The sequence below is a fragment of the Leucopleurus acutus genome (assembly GCF_964270905.1).
Source record: "Leucopleurus acutus genome assembly, chromosome: 11".
In the NCBI taxonomy this organism is placed as follows: domain Eukaryota; kingdom Metazoa; phylum Chordata; class Mammalia; order Artiodactyla; family Delphinidae; genus Leucopleurus; species Leucopleurus acutus.
In genome coordinates, this window is record NC_139152.1 from 2736164 (window position 1) to 2751192 (window position 15029).

A 15029-nucleotide genomic window follows, 5' to 3' on the forward strand; every position below is an offset into this window, starting at 1 on the left:
ATGCATAAAACAAAAACTACAGTTACAAACCGTTGTTACAATAATACTAGCTTTTATAATTGCCCATGTATTTACCTTTATTGAGATCTTTATTTCTCCATGCAGCTTCATGCTACTGTCTAGTGTTGTCCTTTCATTTCACCCTGCAGGACTCCTGTGAGCATTTCTTGCAGGGCAGATCTAGTGGTCATGATCTCCTGCAGCTTTTGTTTAACTCAGACTGTCTTAATTTCTCCCTCATTTTTCAAGGAGAGTATTACTGGATATAGGATTCTTGTTTCTTTCTTTTAGCTCTTTGAATATATCAGCCGCCCCAAAAAAGTCTTCTGGCCTCCAAAGATTCTGATAGGAAATCTGCTGAAAATCCGACTGAGGATCCTTGTATGTGATGACTCTCCCTTCATCTTTTGAAAGTTTGATTATAATGTGTCTCACTTTGAATTCATCTTACTTAGAGTTTGTTGAGATTCATGAATGTTTATATTTATGTCTTTCAGCAAATTTGGGAAGTTTTCACCATTATTTTTTCAGATAGTCTCCCTGCCCCTTTCCCTCTCTCTTCTTCTGGGATTCCCATGATGTGTATGTTGGTCCACTTAATGCTGTCCCATAGGTCCCTAGGCTCTGTTCACTTTTCTTAAATCATTTTTCTTTCTGTTCCTCAGCCTTGATAATTTCCCTTATCCTATCCTCACGTGCACCGATTCTTTCTCCCGCCTGCTCAAATCTGCCTCTGAGTCCCTCTAAGTGAGGGATTTCATTCCAGTTAATGCACTTTTCAGCTCCAGAATTTCTTTTTAGTTTCTTTTTAGGTTTTATGTCCCTTTATTGATATTTCCATTTATCCACACATCATTTTCTTGACACCCTCATTCCAAAAGGGAGAAGTTGGAAGGAGTAAAGGGGTTGTCAGTTCCAAGCAAGTCTGAAATCCAGCAGAACACATTCCATTAGGCTTTAAGGCCTGTGAACAAGGCCTCTGCGGCTCAAGGCTGTGCCCTCTCGCCACGTGGTGGCTTCACTGGCCTCTGCCTCTGGGCCCCCAGCAGCTCTGCTGACACAAAATCTTAACTTTAAAGTCTTGATTTTAAGGTAAAACTAATCAATACTATCAGAATTCAGGCAAGCAGTCATGTGCAGGACTGAGCCAGGTACAGAGCCTGAAGGGGAGCACGAGGGCCTGGTTCTGGGGTGCTGGTAGTGATCTGCTTCTTGGATATGTATGCTGGTTACATGAGAGTGTTTCCTTGTGAACATTCACTGACATGTACGCTTAGGTGTGTACTTTTCTGTGTGTAGATTTCAATAAAAAAGATTTTTTTAAAAAAGGTTGTAGAACAAGAAGATTTCAGCAATAGAGGAAATTATCTCTAGACAGAGAGAGTTACTTCCTTTAATTTAGCTCACGTTTTGCCATTTTCTACAGTTAAAACATTATGGTAATGAAAAGAGGATGTGAAGTTATGGCTGCTCCTACCAGCTGACATAAAAGTGAGACCTATTTCAGCCTCAGAGTATTAAAAGATACAATTTAGCTCTTTTAATATTATACAGTAAGAGAAATAGTTATTTCAGTGCATGGCCATAAGAACAGTTGTAAGCCAGTGGCTAGTAATATCATTACCATTCAGGAAGATAATCCAGGACTAGGAAATACTGTTATAAACAGTGAATGTCTAAACACAGTTAAAGATGGCAATCAGCTGAATTAGAACCAGCCTTCAAAACTGCTTTCCTGTAGCATATAGCTCTGCCTGGTTATTTTTTCTAAACAGTAAGGTAGATAGGGAGGCAACCGTGAGGAAAACTGTTGCAGAGATAACTTGATCTTACGAGTCTTCCATTTAGCAGAGACTGGGACAGAGCTGACTAGAGGGATAGCACACAGTGCGTCCTTTCTCTGGATCCGGGCCAGTGACTGAGAGCCGATGGAGAAGTCAACCAGGCTCTTACACGTGTTTAACGTGAGCCTTAATATACAGCTAGGTATTGGTTTCAGGCCTGCGAGGTGGATACATTTGCGAAGAGCACATATATATCTAAACATAGTTCGATCTCTTTGGATATTTCTGGTGACCTGGCTCATTAAAGTGCTAGGGAGGCCTGAAAGGCACATGTTCAAAACTATCTTCAGAGGCACCTAATTTTAGAGTTGACTCCTATTAGGCTGCAATCTCACACAAGGCCGGGAAAACATGATACCCAATCCAGAGTGCCATATTGAGGAGCACCACCGGCAACACCACAAACTTTATGTTAAGCACATTCTCTACCTTGAAAAACAGCTACCGCAAACCCTGTTTTAGCACTAAAGCTCATCAATTTATTTAGTTAATTAAATTCTTACACTGTATAAAATCTTTGAAATACAGGGGGAAAAGCTCTTGAACCTCAGGTATAACAGATGTTCATTCTTTGGCAGTCACTATTTTCTAGGAGCTTTTAACAGCTTTTCAATCTCTATTTGCTCTTCTTAAGAATGCAAATTTACTGATTCTTAAATTCTGCTGTTCAAAAGATATCTTAATAAATGATGTGTAATATTTTGGGGCCAGATTTCCATATATCTGCCCATGTACATATATGACAGTAACAGTATTTTCACACCAGAATCATTTGTGATGGTAATTTAGGATTACGACCACACAGGTTTTCAAACTTGGCTGCTTAAAAATCGGTCTATCTGATTTCAGATGCTCTCTGAGTTCTCAATCAGAATTCTCTAACTCTCATTAATTCAGTCAACAATTGCTAAGATAATTGTTGAAAATGAGAAGGTATCTGTTGACGTAAGATCGGGACTAGATTTTGGCCTGTCAAGATTCTGACTTTTTAAACTGAGCACAGTCCATTATGGTAATTTATTTTCACTGTAATTTAGAAAAGAGCTTCTTAAAGTACTATTTATCACGAGAGAATTACTGGGTCATTAATAATACAGCTAAAGGCTACTGAAATCTCTAACCAAAAGCCCACAATGATGGCAACACATTTCAGTGTAGTGATCAGCAGTGTTGGCAATGGAGGGACATGATTTGTTCTGAATCCCAGCTCCATCGCTTACTAGCTATGTGACTTTGGGCAAATTACTCACTGTCTCTCTCTTAGCATCTCCTCTGTACAATGAGGATAACTGTACTTCACAGGGTTGTTGTGAAGAGTATATAAGTTAATTCATGTGAAGCACTCAAAACAAGAGTTAGCTCAATAAATTCTAGATATTCTTATCTTGAATAATGTTTTCAAGAAAGCCAGATAGTACAGGTGATTTAATTTGGTCATGTACATTGTCCACGGGAAGGGCATTCTGTAACAGGTAATGTTACAGTTTTATATCACTCCTCTCGTCCTTGAATACAAATATCATTTAATTCCATATTCACTTTTAATAAGTATCCACATTGGTTCAAAAGGGACCAAAAGAGGCGGTAGGAATAGATTCTGTGGAGTACACTGGTCTCAACTGACTCCTGCCAAGAGAAGTTTAGTGGGGGAAAGGGGAACCACCCTAAACCAGCCTTCCTTTTACTCATGTTTAATGAGATCCTCAGACCAAGGTCAAGGAGCACAGGAAACAGTTATAAATCATGCCACCTGACGGGAGAAGGAATAGGAGGGGCACGTGCACTGGGGCAGGAAATCTAGGTTGATTTATTTGCATTGAGACAATTCAAGAGGGATCAGGAGACTCAGAAGGTTTATAAATTCCCTGTGGCATCATAAAAGGCAGCGGTCTGACAATAGGAAGGGCAAGCTAGATTTGACGCTAGAAAAGAAGGGAAGGGTCTTATCAAAGTTTTGTGAAGAATTTTTCTACATCTGGAATTGATGACAAAAAAGATGGAAGAGATGGAAGAAAGGAGGCTGGGAGGATTCCAGATTTCCCCACATCTCCCAGCCTCTGGACTTCACTTAACTCCAAGCAAGCAGAACTCATCAAAATATGATCTATTTCTTTGTAGGATACAAAAAGGGTTTCAAGGGGATAGTGAGTAACCAGGATTTCCTTTTTAACTTTAAAATGCAATATTTACTACTTTCATAAAGTAAGGAAATTCCTATAGACAGATTTAAACAATCCTTACATATGTGTTTTCTTATGCTTTACAATTCCTTCTTTTAAAACTGTTCCCAATGTCAGCAATTAGCAGGTAATATAGCTATAAGTAAATATATTGACTTGTCAAAAATTGGAAAATGCATAACTTTAGACCTCAAAATTAATTTTATCTATCCATGTAATATTATAGATGAGGAAGATAAGACCAGAGAGGTAAGTTAGGAAGCTTGTGACTTGATTCATTAGAAAAACCGAAAGAATAAATTAGTGGCCAACACTTACATATCAAGAGATTTGTAAGTGAAGGGGGTCAGAAAGTATAAACTTCCAGTTATAAGATTCAGTCCTGGGAATGCGATGTACAGCATGGTGATGAGAGTGAACAATACTGTGTTGTACATTTGAAGGTTACTGAGAGTCAAGATCTTAAAAGTTTTCATCACAAGAAAAAAAAAATGTAACTGTGTGATGATGGATGTAAACTAAACTTACTGTGGTGATCGTTTCACAATATACACACATATCACATCATTATGTTGCACATCTAAAACTAATATAATGCTGTATGTCAACTACACCTCCATTAAAAAAGAGAGGTTTATATATATGGATTCTCTGTGTGTGGGGGCGGTATGGATGACTGGATAACACAGGGCTCTCGTCTTGCAGGGTCACAACGAGCTGGAATTAAAAGCGGCGGCCTCTCTGGACAAAGCACGTGGCCCCCAGTTCATCATGGTCTCTCCTCTCGTCTTACATGCGTCCCTCCCCTCTTGAGCTATGGCATCTGCCTGGCCCACACAGCCCTCAGGCTCGGGGCTATAAGGCATCTGAATAGTACTCTGTAGGTTGTGAAGTGCTGTGTATTAGTTGATGGGGTATTACTGCTCCAGATGATACACTTAGTTTATCAACAGAGTTGGAGCTGGAGCTGAGGTCTGGAGCTGGAGCAACAGTTACCGGTGGGGATTCCTACATTTGAAGAGGACACTGTGGCTCAGAGTAAATAAGCAACAACTCGTAGGACAGCAAGTGAACAGTGCTGCTGCTTCTTTCCTCCTCCCGCTCGCATTTTAGCTTCTGCCCAAAGGAGGACGAATGTATGAATGAAGAAAAACAAAGAATGGCTTTGCTAATGTAAGGAAAAACACCAATTCTGTGGCTAGGAAATTCCAAACTACAAAGATGAGTCTTGAAGTGAAGATTAAAGCAGAGATTAAGCTGAGGAAGTAGAAGGCAATTCCAGAGATGAGGGCAGCGAACGGAAAATGCTTTGCATCCAGTTCCTTTCAAATAAATCTGGATACCAGCGGCAGGAAACATGTAGCTGATCCTAATGTTTGTAGTGGTTTAGAGGAAGACGTATGTATACTGAATACTTAATATGTAAGAATCTAGAACTGAAGGGAGATAGGATAATTAAAACGAGATGAGCACGTTTATCTGACCAAGTCAATACGGGCTGTTGAATCATGAAATAAGGATTGAACTGTAATCGTCTACTCTGTCAACTTCTGGATATCGGATATTCTAACCAGCAGAAGGTTTTCACTCTCTATGATCACCACGTACCAGCCACCTTCAGGGGATAACGTCACACAGATGGCTGAGAGGCTGGCTTGTGGACACGGCAAGTACAGGACAGAGCAGGCAGGCCAGCACGACACACAGGGAAGGGGTCCTCCGGCAGCGCCAGACGCCCGTGTGTCCTCTGAGAGATGCCTGCTGCGTCCCAGCACCTGGCATCGCGGGTGCGTGCTGAGTGGATGCGCGGAGGCTGGCCTCATCACCAAGAACGCCGGCGCTTGGCGAGGCGGCCAGACGCCTCTGGCTCTGCCCCCCACGTGCAGCCTCTGCAGCACTCCCGCTACCTCAACAACTTGCTGTTTATTTTTTCCTTTGTTCACTGACAGCTCAGGAGCTCTCTGTAGCTTCACCCTATTGCTGTTCTCTTTTCATAGAATGTAAAATCGTTTTGCTGTTCTCTCTCCAATGTTAGATGTCACTTTTAAACTAGTTTTAATACTATGATGAATGGGTTTTCCCAGCTGCTCCAGAACTGGTGGCCCAGGCCCAACGCCGGGGACAAAGGAGAGCTCAGCAGGTCACGTTCTAGAGAGCCCACAAGGGGGGTGGGGGGGCAGAAAAGGCACCACCGTCCACCAGGCCAGCCCCTCACAGCGCATGCCTTTTCTGGGTTGCGACTGGTGTGCGGTGATGCTAAGTCTGGCAGAAGGAGCCTTGACGGCACGGGGAGCAGACAGTCATGCACAAGGGGGGCCCCTGTGCTCAGTGAGAGAGGCTCAAAGAGAATCCAGCCCTAAGTCCTAGAGTCTTCAATCTTGAAGACGGGGTTTGAGTAGAAGGAAAGGAAACAGGCTTCTCCTTCCTTTGTTTGGCACCTACTCAGGCATCGGACTTGTTGGTTTGCCTTGTGCGCATCTGAGGAGGAGAAAGGACACCTAGAGACAGAGGGCAGGATGGACAGAGGAGCACGTGGCAGCCGACACGCTCTCTCCAGCCCGGCAAGGAGCAGCCAGGTCTGAGTCTTCCGGGCACTGCTCACCCCTCGGGGGTCAGCGCTGGCCAGAGAAGCAGCATCAAAGGGCTGCAATGGCATCAGAGGACCCCAACGCCAAAGGAAGAGGGAGAAAGGCATGAAGAGGCCAGAACCTGTCCCTTCCTGCTGCAGGCCCCTCTTGGGGGCGGAGGCAGGCAAGAGAAGATGAAGCGAGTTCTGCTCTGATGCCTCATCTGCCTTCTGAGGTCAGAGAGTAAAGTGGTCTTTTCTAGAGCTGAACATACACATGCAATCACACAGCACGTACTCCTCTACATCTGAACAGTGTCTCACCACAGGAGGACACCACTGTTTGCTTGTTCACTCACTTCTCATAGCAGCCAGCCTTCCAGACCGCCTGCACTGGTCCCCCCACGTTGTAGGTGGCTGGGGCGCGTGCAACAGGACGAGGGGAAGTGATGGTGTGCCCCTTCCGAGACAGGTTATAAGGACATCGTGGCTTCCATCTTGGCTGCTCTCTTCCCCTCCCCTGGATCATGTGCTTAGGGGAAGCCAGCCCCATGTTCTAAGTAACCCCATGGAGAAGCCTAAAAGGTACAGAGCCCCAGGCCATGTGCGTGACCCCTGTTGCCCCAGCCAAGCGTCAGGTAACTGCAGGCCTGGCCAGGAGCCTGACTGCAAACTCGTGGGGACCCTGAGCGAGCACGACCAGCTTGGGCCGGTGTCCTGGGCCTGCTCAGCGGCTGTCAGAACCCTCAGTTCCACCTGATGAAGCAACAAGTCAGGGGAGAAGTATCACGCAGGCACCCTGTGTGTCACAGGCAGCTCCCTGGAGACTAACCAACTGGTAACAGGAGAGCGGGCAGAACGTACTAAAAGACAATCACTGAAAGCAAGAGTCGCTTGACTCAGGTATTTCTTCATACCGGACCTACTGGAAATACTTGCGGCAACAGCGAAGTCCCCCCTTTTCCATCAGGGACTTAGGGATTAGGGAAATTAAGCGGTCTTATGAGGCTAAAGAAGTAACATACAGAAAACACAACAGAAAACGAGGCAAGTCTGTGAAAATGCTTGTCTGAAGAGGACAGGATCCCCCCACTGCCGCCAGGACCACCCGGGGGTCACGCAAGGAAGGAGAGCGGGGAGCGCTGGGAAAAGACTGCAGGGACAGGAGGGCATGTTTGGTCTGGGACAGTGAAACAGAAGGCCAGAGACCCTGTGAGCAGGCTCGGCCAGGTGAGCAGGTGACAGCACGTCTGTCTGACTTCCCCAGTAACAGACACGTTTCCACAGAACATGCACCAGGAGACCTCAGCTCATGACACAGCTCTGCACGGACACACTGCTCGTCTCAAGGTCTGGGTCCTGTCTGAAGACACTGACTGATTCTCACTAACTGCTCCCTAACGGAACAGGAGACGGCACCCACCTCCTAGCTGGGAGAATGACGCGCAGACCCAGTCAGCCCACCCGAGTTTTCTGCACCCACGACACAAGCACAGATGCATCGTTTACGACCCCTCCAGCCTCCTCAGTCCGCTGAGCTAGCCTTATCCATTCGTAATTCTCCTGCTGAACATAACGGAAACTGATAATTTGTTCAGAAAATGGGAAATGAGGACCAAGTAGAATCAGTTACAGCTCTTAAAATGAGACAGGTTGAGCAATGTGTGCTGGGGTGACAAACTGCTGATCAATTTTTTTGCTCCGTTTTCTTCTGTGATATGAAAGAAGTCTATCTCTCTCTCTCTCTCTTTTTCTTTTTTGTCAAGCTAGGTGACCTGAAAATGTTTATGTGGCAGAATTCCCACAAATGATGGATAAAGTGGTTGAACTTGCAATAAAGGGAGGCCCCCAGAGCACCTTTGTTTTGCTTTCCCTTGTGTCACTGGCGCCCAGGAGAGGGTGAAAGTTCACAGTGAATTCCATCTCTTAAAGGGATGAACGTCCAGGGGTACCAGAGCTTCAGTGGGTAAAAGGTTTCTTTCACTTGCAAATGAGCACTGGGTTGTTTTTTGATGGTCATCTATCTATCTTGCAGTAGGGAACATCTTCTGGTGTTTTCTCATCAAAGTCAGCCACGTAAAGTCTATTTATAAGCAGTTTTATTAGTCTTTAAAATAGAGAAAATATCTTTATTGTGTAAATAGTGATTCTTGTTTATTTGAACATTAAATATGATGCCAGGACTTCCCTGGTGGCGCAGCGGTTAAGAATCCGCCTGCCAATGCAGGGGACATGGGTTCCATCCCTGGTGCGGGAAGATCCCACATGCTGTGGAGCAGCTAAGTTCATGCGCCACAACTATTGAGCCCTCACACCTAGAGTCCGTGCTCCGCAACAAGAGAAGCCACTGCACCGCAACGAAGAGGAGCCCCCCCCCCCCCGCCGCAACTAGAGAAAGCCTGCGCACAGCAACAAAGACCCAACACAGCCAAAAATAAATAAATGAAAAGTGATGCTATCAATTGATGACTGATCCTCTAAAGTAGAAAAAAAGAAATTCCTTCACTTGAAAACTCTTTCCTACTCTGATTACTTCAGGCAGAAGGGAAAATGTGGGCAGCCCAAAGGTACAGAAAAGTGGCGGAGGATGAAGGGCATGACCTGGAAGGCAGGAGGTGGACACTCGTGTAGAACAGGAAGGCCAGGAACAGCATTGAAGATGGAGAGGACGCAGACTCTGAAATTCAGCTTTCTCCTTATCTTCAAAGGGGGAAAAGATCTGCCCCAGTTTTAAAATTGTGGCAAAGTATACACAACATAAAATTTACCATTTTAACCATTTTTAAGTGTGCAGTTCTGTCCATTAAGTATATTTACATTGTTGTGCAACCATCATCAATGAGGAAATTTCTAGCTTTTATTTTCACAGATGAAAGCCCTCACGTTAGTATTAAGCATTAAATTTGGGGAAGGTTTTGGGTGGAAAAGAAAAGGGCAAAACTTTGCTCTTACCATCAGAGCTTACCCAGCCTTGAATAACAGGAAATCACTTAAATGAAAATACCCTTAGTGCCTTCTGTAGCGGGAATCTGACTGGACGTAAGGGATAAGACTTTTCACCCGCTGGTGGTATGTGCACACCACCACCAGCTCCACACCACTGCTGCCTGCCCTTACATGCGGCCTCTGCCCCTGGAGGCACCACTGAGGACCCCAACAGCCCTTGCAGATACCCCACAGCACTTGCCAAGGACCATGCAGTTGTCAGTGCTGTGGACGACCCCTGCGGCCTGACCCCAAGAGACATGCAAACCCCCCCCCCCAAAAACCTTTTTCATTTCAAATGGGCAGAATTTCACTAATTTCATCCAGCCATTGCAAAAGTTAAAAAATTTCTCCTAAGACGTGTGACACCTTCTAAACCAGTCCTCTGACCAAGAATGCTCTGTGCTTCCTAGACAAAGCAGAGATTTGAAGGCTGAAGTCTCTGCTGGTGAAGATCAATTAGATAAAGACCAGACATCTGGCCCGAGGTGGGAGACCTGAGTGCGTGAGCCCGCACAGACGCGGGCAGCCTCCCCCAGCCCCACCAGTCATACCTGCTGCTTGAGCTGCTGCACGAGCCGGTCCTTCTCCCGCTTCAGGGCAGCCACTTCTTCCTGGGTCTTTTTCTTCGAGGATGAAAGCTCCAAAAGAGCTATATTGGCATCTTTTTCACTGATGGCGGCCAGAAGGGCTTCCTGCCTGCAAACGAAAGAAAACATCCCGATTTCCATCTAGTCCTCACAGCAATCCTCAAGTTACTAGTACCATTACCTCCATTTTATGGGTGGTGAAACTAAGGCTTAGAGAGTGTATGCAGCTGCCCAAGTTCACACTTGAAGCAAACGGTCCGGGCAGGAATCCCATTCAGGGCTTCTTGACTCTAAATGTCTTTATCAGGTCGTTATACTGACATCTTAATGAAGAGTTCCTAGATCTAGTTGTAGTTAAACTTGGAAAGTAAACGAAGTTAATGACTTTTTTTTAAAGTAGGAATTATCCTGTCATCTATACATTTTACCCATTTGACTCATTCTTTTGATAAGTATTCTGTGGTTTCCAGGCAAACGAGGCACCACTAAAACTGAAAACATTTTTATGTACAGAATGTATAACGAACTGTAAACGTTAGTAAATAGGATTCAGGAAATCAGCCAGCTGCTCCCGGGGCACTCTGAACATCTATGAATCTTTTTATCTCATCAATGCAAACACGTTTCCAGTCAAGGCTTTACTTGGCAATGATCTGCACATTTTGAAACAACAATTTAAACTTCACTGATTCCTTGTGGTTTACCTAACAACTATTTTTGGGTTCATATCCAGAAGGAAAAGAAGGTGGGGTTTTAGGGGAGGGGCGTTGAACTGAGAAATTGACAAAATAATCAGAATGAAGTTGGTGAACAATTAGTCTCATAGTCCAAACGCATTCCTCTATAGCTCATCTTTTATGTAATAAGTCATCTGGAAGAAGACGGATTTGATTTACAGGAACTATAAAAGTGGCCTGAGCTTTTGACCTGAGGAAATGCTGGATCTGAGAACGCACTGCCCAAGTTTAACCTTGCTTCTGTCTCTTGTTAAGATAATTACACTTCAACAGCAGTCATATGGAAGAGTTTTAGTTTAGCCACAAACTGGAAGACTATCTTTTGCACATTCTGACAAGGATATTCCATACTCAGATGGGTAGGTCTGGGGAACCCTGAACAAGCAGTGCTAACAAATGGAAGACGTAGATCAGTTTACATCATGGAAATGAGGATTTGTTTAACTAGTCTTTGCTGTTGGAAGGGAAGATTCGTTGACCTCAGTATAACTTTCCACTGTCCTCACTCTACATGAGTCTAAGAAATGGCAGATGGCTTATCCCATGAAGTCAACACCAAAGGGATAACGACAGTCTAAATATATCCACTGACCACTTGAAAAAAATATGTTAAGTGGTGAAATGAGCTTAAAGGTGAAGGAGTTCAAGATGGTCTCGCTCTGCGGTTTCCTGTTAATTGCTGTCATCTGTTCCCTTTTGGGGAGCCCAGAGACTGACAAGCTGGGACGAGAAATGTGCCTTCTCAATACGGGGGCTGCATTTCTGTGCATCAATAGTCAGAATGACACATTTAGCGGCAGGCAAATAACAGACGACGAATGAAAGATAAATCACTCTGTCCAGTTAGACCGAGTCATGAGGACTTCTGCCGAATGCAAGATAAAAGGCGATAGGATCTGAGTTCCATTCTGTACTTAAGGAAAGAAGCGTCATAATACGAAATGGTAAAAATGATCCTATACTGTTGAAACATCTTGACTGAATTCCAAATTCTTTTATAAATGATATGCTTGGCCAGCTAGTGTGGTACAGTTAATCTCTGGGGTAAAATGTCACATTCCCCAAATGCAATATGATATAACAGGTGCCAATTCATATTCTAAATTTTAAAATAAAGGATGTGGCACTGGAGTCTGAGCCATTGGAATGGTGCCTTTTTTAATAAGATATATATTTTGAAGTCTTTTTTTCTTTTTCTCTACGATTCAAATAGAAATTTTATTATGTCATTGATGCTATTTACTTTTTATTGAGCACTGATAATATATTATGAACTGCACAGAATCAAATTTTCTCTCCCACACCCAAGGCTCTCACCCTCTAAAAATTCCCTAGTGGATTAACATAACGCTGTCCTTTCCATTTTAAAACTGTACTCTCGATATTGACTTCTACATGTGTATGTGCCTATAAAGGGCAAGTCACAGTCAAGAGAATGAAATGTTTTGATTACATATTGCACATATGATCATGTAAACTCTGGGTAATGTTAGTATCTTTTGTGGGTTTATTAGCTTTCAGGTTTTTCTCTTGTTTTTGGAAGGGGACAGAGATTGTACTGTTTTCCCTATAATTTTGGTAAATTTGAAACGGACACCATGGGAAGAACAACTTCTTGAAAACAGTTTGGAGGACAGGAACAAAAATAAAGCTGGTAAGTAGTGACAGCCATCTAATTTTTGGGGAATAAGAAAAACTCTTGTTCCCTCAATACATGTGATAGTAAAGACCATATTTGTAGTTGAGCTTACGTGGTTAAGTTTTACAAAGAACATTCAAGTGTCTAAGCTAAGAAATTCTAAGAATACCCTGCCTTTCAGAGGGAATGGAATTTAGAGTGCAAAAAAGCAAATAGCAACAAGGATTTTATTTTAGTAGCCACCTATTCTTAATATAACTGCTTCTTTGAAAAACAGGTATTTTCTGATAACAAAGTAATGTTCATTCATTGCTGAAAAATGGCAAGATACAGAAAACTGTGAAGAAGGAAATAAAAATACCTGAAATAATTCCTTTCTAATCAGAGTCAATTACTTGAGAGCTGAAAGGCAGCTACTCTAACACTAATACGGCTCTTTCAAAGAAAATGAACCTTCCTGGGGATTAATAATCAACTTCAAAAGCTTTACTAATCCAAGGCTCTCCACAGAAAAGGAACACTTGCTGGTGGAACACTTCCCGACTTCATTTCCCATAAGCCCATAGGGACTAACACAAGCACATGAAACACAAAAGGGAACATACATAGGCCACAAGCCCAGACAAAAGAAGAACTAAGATGCTCTTCCTGACAAATCACTCTCCTTGTTCTCTTAGTGGCTCTTCCTCAGTTAAAAATAAAAAAAATGAAAATGTGGACACAGAACCTTTCAAAGTGATTAGTAATTCCCTACTGCATGACTAACAGGCCCCCTGACTTGCATAATGAGTAGGTAGTAACAGAAATCCAACTTTAAGTCATTAGTCTAGTCACACCATCCCTGGTGCTGTAAACTACCAGAACAGTTGAACCTGCCCTCTGACCTGCAAATTCTAATAGAATCAAGATGTCTCTAAAAGTTCTGCTGTGGCATTTGAGCTTCAAGAAATGGTAAGACCACCTTCTCTGTCCCCCTCCCCCTTCCAGCAAATTTCAGAAACAAGAGGCAAATACCCAAGGCAAGTGGAGCTCAAAATCCTGCTGGTAACTCCTGAATCCTTAAGGACAACACACGAGCCCTCTCTTACTAGTAAACGACGGTGGTTAGCAATTTAAGAGTGAGTCCTAGGTAAGCGTGTGTTTAACAGAAATGCAAGACAGAAAAGGAGTATGAATGAAGGGATATTATAACAGTTTATTTTTCCCTCTTCCTCCAACTGGGTATTCCAAACGGACCGATTAAATAATCGTGTTTCATAAGTTTCATAATCCAGAAAACACGAGGAAAGAGAGCAGATGAAAGCAACAGTGAGATCAGTAGCTTTGGACGTATTACTGTCAAAGACATGTAGGCACAGCTTACTCCAATTTTAAGATGAATCTGAAATCCAGATTCTCTTACTGATGCCTCCTTTACTTGTAATTTAACCGGTTAACTATCCGGGGTGAGATCTCTTTCACCCCTTCATTTCCCTTGGCGAGGAGGTCCTCCAGCCTCCCTCACGGAGCCCTCAGAGGGTGTGGCCGATACGCCACCTTACGAAAGTTCAGTGGGCAAGCCTGGCTGAAATACCTGAACTTCCAAATGTGGTCCCTGAACATCTCCTTATGTCCTCTCTAGGGAGCCTTTACTTAGATACTCAGCATTACCTTTAATATAAAATGTCTACACTAAGTCAGGTCTTCCATCCGTCATAACGAATCTCCCATTCAACGTTAACTGAATCACCACACTTCTAGGCCCACAGCCTGAGAACACTGAAAAAATTTGATTTCCTCTTTGTTCCCCAGAACCAATATGCAAGTTTTGTGGATTCTTCCTTTCTAATAGTTTTTAATGAACCCACCACTTTGTACCTGCATGTTCACTATCATGGTCCCCAGCATCCTTTTATCACAGGCCTGCATGATTCTTAAAACGCCCCCTCTGACCTCACTGCTGTTCTCACTGTCCTGCTTCCAGCATCACTTTCATCAGGTTTCTTAATGTATTAAACACTTGGGCCTAATATCTGACCAGCTACAATTTTCTATCTACTCCTTCCTCACTGTCTTCCAAGGACTGTGTGTCACTGAGACATGACTTGTTTTCACTTAGTTTTATGCCACATGCTCTACCTGAAAGGCCTGAGCTTTCTCCTCACCGGCTGCTGACTTCTCTCTGTTCAGCATTCCCTTCCAGCACTTTCAGTTTAGATTAATAGGCATCTGCTCTGTGAAGGTCCTTCAATTCTTCTACATGGGTCTGCTTCCCCAACTATACTATGCGTATGGCTTATGTCTTTAAAGTTTTCTTTTAATGTTGAGTTTCTTGGTCTTTCAATTTGTTGCTTTGCTAATTTTTAAACTTTTTTTCTTCTTAATTGTGGTAAAATACACATAAAATTTACCATCTTAACCGCTTTTAAACCAAGACCAGGGACAGGAGGCTGTCACCTGAAGGGGGGGGTGGGCGTGCCCCCAGGACGGGGAAAGCGAGTGGCGCCAG

The 15029-nt window shown here is 43.4% G+C and overlaps 1 protein-coding gene across 6 annotated transcripts in view; it reads right to left on the reverse strand.

Annotated features, from left to right (window-relative positions):
* The window catches only part of ERC1 (ELKS/RAB6-interacting/CAST family member 1), a 399625-nt gene that overhangs the window by 83511 nt on the left and 301085 nt on the right, over positions 1-15029 (reverse strand). For all 6 annotated transcript variants that reach the window (XM_082850733.1, XM_082850731.1, XM_082850730.1 and 3 more), the window contains one exon: positions 10130-10274. In XM_082850733.1, coding sequence (XP_082706859.1) covers positions 10130-10274 — 145 coding nt within the window. The remainder of the gene's footprint in view (positions 1-10129; positions 10275-15029) is intronic.